At 46.9% G+C, this 8991-nt stretch overlaps 3 protein-coding genes across 3 annotated transcripts; 1 reads left to right on the top strand and 2 right to left on the bottom strand.

Annotated features, from left to right (window-relative positions):
• Nucleotides 1–3530: 3530 nt before the first annotated feature.
• On the top strand, nucleotides 3531–4075 carry LACBIDRAFT_309594 (uncharacterized protein; the record flags this gene model as incomplete). The annotated part of the gene is made up of 3 exons (XM_001886985.1): nucleotides 3531–3623; nucleotides 3676–4014; nucleotides 4064–4075. The coding sequence occupies 3 exons, from the start codon at nucleotides 3531–3533 to the stop codon at nucleotides 4073–4075; spliced, it is 444 nt and encodes a 147-aa protein (XP_001887020.1).
• A 643-nt stretch (nucleotides 4076–4718) lies between these two features.
• LACBIDRAFT_309593 (uncharacterized protein) lies at nucleotides 4719–6505 on the bottom strand (the record flags this gene model as incomplete). The annotated part of the gene is made up of 4 exons (XM_001886900.1): nucleotides 4719–5285; nucleotides 5336–5535; nucleotides 5589–5852; nucleotides 5902–6505. 4 exons carry the CDS (start codon nucleotides 6503–6505, stop codon nucleotides 4719–4721), a joined length of 1635 nt encoding a protein of 544 aa, XP_001886935.1.
• Nucleotides 6506–6953: 448 nt separating this feature from the next.
• On the bottom strand, nucleotides 6954–7670 carry LACBIDRAFT_148472 (carbohydrate esterase family 5 protein; the record flags this gene model as incomplete). The annotated part of the gene is made up of 3 exons (XM_001886899.1): nucleotides 6954–7207; nucleotides 7259–7355; nucleotides 7419–7670. Coding segments are annotated over 3 exons (603 nt in total), but the record flags the coding sequence as incomplete, so codon positions are not given.
• Nucleotides 7671–8991: the final 1321 nt, after the last annotated feature.

Genomic DNA, 8991 nt, shown 5'->3' with positions numbered 1-8991 from the left:
ACTATGTGAGCAGGCGTGGCGCACTTGGGTGTTTGAAAGCCTCAACCAAAACAACAACTATCCCATTGCAGTCATCCAACAGGTCCAGTGTCCAGTGCAGGGGAAAGGGTGTTTTTTGTGCTGTTCCATGGAGGGTAGCATGGAATTTAGCTTTGAGAAAGTCAGCTATTTCTTGAGTGAGCTTGAAACTACTCAAGTCTTGCAGCATCGCAGCAAGACCGGGGAAAATGGGTGGGGAATATTGGCTGGTTGGCGAAGAAAAATGTGGTTGCATCAAAGACAAATGGCGCAACAATGAGGATCCACGCAATTGGGCACAACCCATGGGCGCCAGATGTACAACAGGTAAATATTTAACTTTCTCCTACATGGTCCCCCACAGTGATACTAACGAGGCAGCACTCTGGTTAACTGCATCAAAGACAAATGGGCGCAACAATGGGATCCACGCAATTGGGCGCAACCCATGGGCGCCAGATGTACAACAGGTAAATATTTAACTTTCTCCTACATGGTCCCCCACAGTGATACTAACGAGGCAGCACTCTGGTTAACTGCATCAAAGACAAATGGGCGCAACAATGGGATCCACGCAATTGGGCGCAACCCATGGGCGCCAGATGTACAACAGGTAAATATTTAACTTTCTCCTACATGGTCCCCCACAGTGATACTAACGAGGCAGCACTCTGGTTAACTGCATCAAAGACCAATGGGCGCAACAATGGGATCCGCGCAATTGGGCGCAACCCACAACAGGTAAATAATATATCTATTTAACTTTCTCCTACGTGGTCCCCCACAGTGAAACTAACGAGGCAGCACTCTGGTTAACTGCATCAAAGACGAATGGGCGCAACAATGGGATCCGCGCAATTGGGCGCAACCCATGGGCGCCAGGGGCAAAGTCGGCCGATCCGTCCTCTATGGGGTTCTGTACTCGCGGCCCACCCATCTCGCATGGCCTATTTTAGAGTCTCGGCCCAGTCATTGCCAAGGCCGAATTTTTGACAGCTCGGCCGAGTCCGCTGGCCCACTGTTGATGGGCGCCTGTCACACGCCGCTGGCCCATCAGTGATGGACCCATTTGACTGCCCTAACTGGAATTATGGGTTGCCAACAATATCGGCAGACTACTGGTGTTTGTAGTTGCTATTACATAATAGCTACGCTTATGTGATAGCTACGCTTATGTGAGAGCTATGCTTATGTTATAGCACGCTTATGTGATAGCAAGTGGCTGTGTAATCTCTCTTGCTCGTATACTTTTGCCCTCTCTGCGGCCTTCCACCACATTTTTACATCATGTAAAACAGAAGATACATTGAGATTATTGCGCAAATATAAGCTATTACAAAATTTCTATGTATTTTACTGTTCAATTTTCAACTACATCACAATATAACTGTTGGGACAAGAAATTCAACAGGGAAAGAATGTGATGGTCAATTTGACATTTGGATAATTGATCAGCTTTGAATATTAGCTGAAAAAATGTGAGATGAAGTGCCACAGTCATTTGAAATCAGAGGATAGGTAAATCATTCAATGTATGCCTAAACAAAAGAGGTTTCTGGGATTCTTCCCATTCCCGAAGAAATTAGATTCAAGTCAGCTATGCAACAACTATTGATGCCTGAGCCTTGGGTAAAAAAAATGGAACTGATACTTGGGATTGTGTCAAGGTACAAAATATGCTGTTATGCAAGGGGGTGGCGGAACGTGGATCCCAGATATAGGGTTAGGGGGGGGGGCTCCGCTAGGGGGTCGAAATATTTTTTGTGACCTACTTTGAAAAAGTCTTGCCAATAAGCCAAATCGCGCTCCCAAAGAAGTTGGGAAGTTCAGATGCACGGAAAACCCCTAATTTACATATTTACTGTCTGAAATTTTGACTGAGAGCCAAAAAAAGTCAACAAACTTTTTATAACGCTGCTCAGGTTCACTGAAAGTATAGCAAAGAAGAAGTAAGTCCCTATTTTACATATATACTCTAATCCGATACTCTATTACAGACAAGCGTAGGGGTTTACGAGCGACAGCAAGCTTTGTTGCCCAGAATGTGAGAAATGTTGGAACAGGCGGTCAAGCAAGTCTGCAGCAGCATATCGGATCGAGAGCATGCGAAGCCGCCATCTAGTCAAGACGGCAGCAAAACATACCATCATGATCCATTCACTCCTTTTTTGGACCAAAAATCCCTCAAACTCCACCAACGACAAGCGCGCCACCGCTCCTCCATTCAGCAGTACAGGTGGTGTCCAGCTCGACAAACGGATTCGAGAGCCACGAAATGTGTCCGACCTGTATGGATATGGGGATGAAGTGTCGTCGCACGTAGTAACAGATCCAAAAATGTAACATACTACTTATTTGGGTATGTTTTTGACATAGGAACTCGGAAGTTTCCTTTTTTGGGGGGTAGGAGGTGGGGGGGGGGTAGGCTGAGGGCGCCTTAATTCGTAATGTGACTGTATATCCAAAATCCATGTTCCGCCACCCCCTTGCTGTTATGTCCATCCTACTGTTGCAGAGAAACAGTTGTTTTTAAAGCTTATGTGTGAGTATCTAGCATTAATCAGGAGATCCTGACTGCAAAAAAAAGCTGTAATTGTACAGAATTGTAATCATGCAAAGGGAAATGAAAATGATATCTTCTACAAATATATTCTGTAGTATGGGCTGTGAACATCAAAATGGAGGTGCTTCACATACAGCCCATCAAGCAAAGGATCAATTGCTCCCACCCAAATTTTTTAAAGTAATCCAGGGCTTTATCATTTGGATGTGGATAGTCATTTTCCTGAACCATCACAGGAGAGGATTAATTCAGCCCACACAATATCACTGCTAGCCCATTACAAAATACAGTTTAATTAGCTAATAAAAGGCCTGCACAAGATGTCCTAGAAATTTCAGCTCCCTAATTACCTTGAAAGAGAATCAGAGCAGGAAATGATGCTCTAGGCCAGAATTTGAGGGCAGTAGGGCAGATAAAATTTACTGGAAAATCCCCAACAGAGTAGACTGTGATGGGGGGGATAGCAGGTATCCAAAGGCCCTGTCAGAATAAGGTTGGTAGGCCAGTTGTAGGTGGAGATGGAAAGATGGGTCAGTAGTTTATAGCTCATGATTGTAAGATAAGATAAGATAAGAAATATTCCTCTTTTTTTCGCTTTTTCCCTCTTTTTATTTTATTTTCTTTTCTTTTCTTCTGTAGCAACTACAAACACCAGTACCCTGCCACAATATCTAAGAGAGCTTCCCAAGGGGACCAATGATTGCATGACCTTCCAAGGCAAAGAAGATGGCGGAAGGTTGGCCATATCCTTCCAATGTTAGCCCAACCTTACATACTTTTGCTCCGCATTCCACAGTTGTTGACACCAGTGGATGACAACGTAAGGTCGGCTTAAAATTGTGATACATTAGTGCTAATTGGTTGCATTGTAGCACTTTACATGGTAATGTAAGGTTTATGCGGATTTGCTGATGACCTGTTCGGTCTCTGGGCAAAGGATCCTTTGCTCATGGCTGGTCGGCGCATCATTGCAAACACCAACCTGTTCCTGATGAGTCTTGGTGAACCCCATGAGGTTATCTTGATCGTTCACCAGGATAAGGTGAGTTGTTGAACTGGTACCTTTCTGAGGCTAATAAATGTACTGTGGTCAGCACTCAAACCAAGATCCCGAAGCACAAGTCATTGCAAAGGCAATCGCCGCCTTCGACTGCAATAATAATAAACGCGTGAAATCAGGTTTGCAACGCCTGCCGGCCAAGGAAATCTGTGCTATCGTCATAAGACGCACTGCGTTCATCCTGTATCGCGTTCATGTTACGACAGCACTTGTTGATGCCCTTGCCGCGGCAACCTATCCACAGGAAGAAACAGTGGTCCTGAGGTTTATTCCACCTGTCCCTAACCAGGAACTGTACAGAACGGAAGGAATGCATCCGCTGGCCAATCGGCGTTCTGTCTTCCAATGCCTTGAGGCCTTCAAGGGAGTTATAGTACGTCTTTTGCCTGCGGGAGAAAGTTGCATCTCACATATTTCTGAAGGGATGTGTGTAAATTTCAACCGAAGGAAAGGAAATTCTGTTGGTAAATTGCCAGTTCTTTCTACTATCATTCGCTGGAAGTACACTCAATCAAGAAAAGTAATACGTATGTTATAAACCACCCTGTTTGAATAAAAAACATCCCACTCTTTCCATGGAAGGAAGGAGGCACATCTCTGAGCGTCTAGTGATGGGATTGACGCACTTGAACGAAGGTCTTCACGACGTACGCAAGTTAGTTCAGGGAAATAATGTAAGGTAAGTACTGTATCTGTTTAGCCCATCTGTCGAGCTGACATGACAAGCGTCAAATCTTGTCAAATTCGTTGTAAATTCGGCATTGCTAAAGCCCTAATTTTTTGCAGAGCTTTGATGCAAGCCCCCAGTGTTCAGGTCTTCGTCAAGGAACTGGGACGAACCCTGTTTTTTCAGAGCATTGTCCTAGTGATTATCTAAAGGTGTAGCTACAGGCAGGATGTCCTGATCATATTTTACTACACTTTTAAAGTAATATACACGCTCGAAATATGTCCATCCTAGCGAGTGTCCAAGGCCTCGAACAATTATAAGTATCCTCCTATGATTCCATCCCGTGGTAGTGCACGTCCAAGCGCGCGTCAGACATATATCTCCCAGCGATAAGCGAATCCCTAATCCTACCACATCCCCAGTACATCACAGACAGCCCCAGCGACCCAAGTAACACTAGCCCCTAGAAGAACCCATGCGCCCACGTCCCATACAATCCGTTTCCGGAATTGGCGTTTCTGCAATGCCCTTTCCTTGCGCAGGAGAAGGTCGTCATGGACTGCGCGAGGACTTGCATTAGGCATAGGGGGCAACGAGGTTTGTGAATGGGATGGGGTCTGTAAGAGTGGTGTACGTGGTACGACGATGGCGAGTGGGCGTTTAAATATGTGGATCGAGATGTGAAAGAAGGCGGGGAGGAAGTACGTGCTCGTGAGAGTCATAACGACAAGAACTATATTGAGGAGAGTTGATGCGTCGGGCGGAGAGAGGGCGAGAAGGACGACGATGGTGAGGATAAGGGTGCGTGAGATGTTGAAAATAGCTGTACGTGCTATTCTCTCTGGTAGAGGAAGCGCGGGAGTAGTTACAATCAGGGCAGGGATCCCAAGAATGAGAGTAGCGGAGCTTAGAGAGGCACTGATAATTTGTAGAGTATGCGGGGTTGGAATTACCTGTGGGAGTAATGGGGACATCTTAACGTAATGAACATGTGAAAAAATGAAGAGGAAGACAAGGGACTTACCGTTGCAGGTGTGCTAGGGAAGGCAGCAAATAGTACGGGCGGAAGGAGCAACAGCACAGCCGTGACCACGGCGAAGAGGGAGAGCACTCGAAATGACCGGGACCTTGGTGTCTTTGCTGTGGTAATTTGATATGGAACGCTTTTCAATGAAGCATAGAGGGGAAGGGTAGAGGACGCGCAGAAGGCAAAGGAAATTGTAGCTACCATCCCTTAGCCTTGAGAAACACTTAAAAGGAAGAAAAGCACGACTCACAGGTAACTTGCCAGAACTTCCCGCCTGCAATCCAGGACGCACCAGTCCCCAGCAACCCTTGACTGCGTGCAATAGAAATGCAACATAACCACGATAGATACGTCCCTATAGAGAGCCAGTTTGCGTACACAACCTTCTTCGACGCTAGCGTCTCGGCGGACGAAAGGTAAGAGACAACCAAGGCGAACGGGATAGTGAGGATAAGTCGAGTTATATGAGGACCCAATTTCGTTGATATGAAAGGGAGTAAGATGTCGATAGATTCTGAAGAATTCCATGAGGCTCGTTTAGCGCTTAAGACGGCAGAACTCACGACGCAAGTACATTGAAGCCGTCAGAACGCTTAGCAGTCCAGTGCCCGCCCGGACAACATATCGCAATATCTCCCTCCGTCGATCCTTCCCTCTGCCTTTGGCGAATGCATCAAGTACGATGTCCGTCAGGTCCGCTTTTCGTAGATAGCGAGCCAGCATGTACCATAGTTGTCTCGCAAGCGCAGATAATGCCGCAAAAACCAACAAAGAGGAAAGGCCATACTTAAGAGGCAACTGAGCGTTGATAATACTCAAGGCTCCGAGTTTGAGATAGGGAGTGAGGAGGTAGAGGAAGACAATTGATGGCGGGAGCGGTGGAATTGACGCCTTTCGTATTTCGAAGATTGGACTAACAAGCTCATCCCCCTGGTCTTCGTCGTCGGAGAAATCAAATGGAGTATCGTCCTCGTCCGGTTCGTGGACGAGAATAAGTGGGGCGGAGGAATCAAGGGCTGAGAGTGCTGCGGTTGGACTGTTTGGGGCTGACGCAAAGCTTCCAGAGCTCGAGGTTGACAGACGCCGATTGTGAGTTCTGTCGTCGTCGTCAGACGGCATGATGAGGGCCGATGGCCTGGTGCGACTGGGAGCGGGGGGAGCAGCCATGACCGTCTCTTGTGCGTTTTCCGCTCGATATTGGCGGCGGAAACGCGCATAAACACCGTCACTGTCAAAAATACGCACGCACGCTCACCTCTCACGGCATTCTTTCCATTCAAGCTCCACTTTATAGAGTTGTGCGCTCATTCGTGACTTCAAAACGCCACCCTGTGGCAATAGCATGTCAGCGTTATCACACACGCGTTCGGTGCATGAGGCACCGCAGCTGAAGTCACGGATATAGGAATGTCAAAGCTCAGAGCACGATATGTACGTACGTACTTACCTCCCTCCCAACTCCGAGGGAAAACAAAAAAACAGAACGATGGAGATTTACAAGAATGATGTTAGATTTTACACATACAAATGGTACATACTTTGTGTGATCATGATTTACAGAAAAAAAGACATTAAATCCCCCGCTGTCGCCGAGCATTGAGAGATAGGTTCATCCACCGATTTGCTGAACGATGAAATCGACGGCAGCAGTCTGATACCTGGTGAGGTAGGACGTGTGAACGCTCACTACGGCACCAGAATCGCAAAAGGGGTCGCCAGTATCGCACCAGGACTGAATGCGGGGCTGGAGCGTGGCACTATACTGCTGGTTCGATTGACGTGGAAAGAGGCCCGCGCGTTTGGAGGTGCCTTTATCGAAAGGCTGATTAGGGACGTGGCGGGGGTCGCCCATTTGGACAATCGCCACGACTGTCGGCGAGGTCAGAAAGATGCCAGGGAAATTACAGAAGAGACACGAACCTTTGTCAGAGATAGCAGCGGCTACTGGGGGCGTTGCAGCGCCGAGGCCAGAGACTCCTCCTCCTCCAGCGACGGCATCCCCAATGATATGCGCTCCCTGTGAGAGCGGACAGAAAATTTAACCACTTTACAAAAAGTCAGACAATTAATTGAGAGTTACCTGGGAGTATCCGACAAGGACGATCTTCTGATTGGGGCAGGCAGCAACCTGCTTCTGGACGAGAGTGATGGTGGCAGACGTCCCACGAGCGGAGCTGCTAGCATACCCAAGGAGGGCAGCGGGGTAGTCGACCGCAGCGGTGGAAATGGTCTGCTGGCTAGTGCTCTGGACCTGAGTTACTACTGCGCCAATATGGCCTGCACCAGGGGCTTCGTTGGACCCGCGGGCAGCGATGATGTGCACGGCGGCGCAAGGAGTCGCAGGGGCCGCAATGGGGATCGCAACAGCGACATGGAATGAAGCGGCAAGCGCAAAGGTAGAAAACACTTTGGAGAACATGCTGACGCCTACCGGAACTTGTTTTTCCGTTTGACTCTATGTCTTATACCCAGAAACGCAGCTGTGAACGAAAAAAGAATCCGATACATTGATAATAGCAGAGCTGATGACTGTAAGACGCGTCGAAGCTTTGGGGCGCCTCGAGGAAAGAATCCTTGTGAGTGATTGTCGGAATGACCTCCACGAGGGTGCGAATGAACAAAAAAGAGTTTTTGCTCCGTCAGGTGGTCTGGTCCTCTGGGTTGAAGTCTCTGCATGGCGATTGATCTTCTGGAGGCTTGACCGTTTATGGGAGAGCGGATGACAGAGCGAACACCCCGACGAGATTCATGGCGGTAGGCAACGCATGGCCAGGTAGATCATGCGATCAGGACAAATGTGCTACTTCGACCGTCCAGGAGCTGCAAGGCCAGTGTAGCAACCCCTGCTTCTAGTTGGTTGCGCATCTGGACGCGTACTTTTTAGCGACCTCCACGGCGACAAACGAATTCCATATGTAATTCTCATGGGAACGACGAGAAGATACAATTCCGTTCCCTGGCCCTGGCCCTCAGGTAGATGGTCGATCGAAATGAGTACCATAGTAGCCCTCAAGAACCTTGTTGAAAATGACCTGCAGCAATTTAAATATCACCAGTAGACACTGCGGGCATGGGCTTATATATTCAGTGAATAAAATTTGAATATACAGAAAATAAATTTCAAATATCTTCAAACTCAAATTCACTGTTTATATTTTGGATATATATAAATTTTATTCTTCAATTTTATTCAATTTTATTCCGTGCTTATATTTAGAATCTATTCAATCCATTTTAAGCGAAGAATATGTGCTGATCATATTTGAAATTTAGTCGCTGAATAAATGCAGAATATACTGGAATCTAAATTTAGAATTTATTCACCGGATATATTTTAAATTTCATCTCGATATATTCGCGGGATAGATCTTGATGATATTCAAAATATGTTCAGCAGTTTCGATCATTGAACATAGTGTGAATATATTAGAATCGCAATGAGGCTGATCGAGTCACGTCACGCTCCGTTATCTCCAGCTAAATCTGATCGTCAGATTCACCTTTCATCAGCAAAATCTGTACGTTCAAACCCCTTCGCACTCTCTAAGAGCTTTCTAATGTTGTCCGTTCTGGCTGGTAGAAGTCTCGTCAAAACCCACAGTGTCCAACGCCGAGTCGTTAGCAGAATTGTGTAGATAATTCATCGTCCATAC

The sequence above is a fragment of the Laccaria bicolor genome, genomic scaffold (assembly GCF_000143565.1).
Source record: "Laccaria bicolor S238N-H82 LACBIscaffold_41 genomic scaffold, whole genome shotgun sequence".
In the NCBI taxonomy this organism is placed as follows: Eukaryota; Fungi; Basidiomycota; class Agaricomycetes; order Agaricales; family Hydnangiaceae; genus Laccaria; species Laccaria bicolor.
This window is presented reverse-complemented; position numbering and strand designations above follow the sequence as displayed.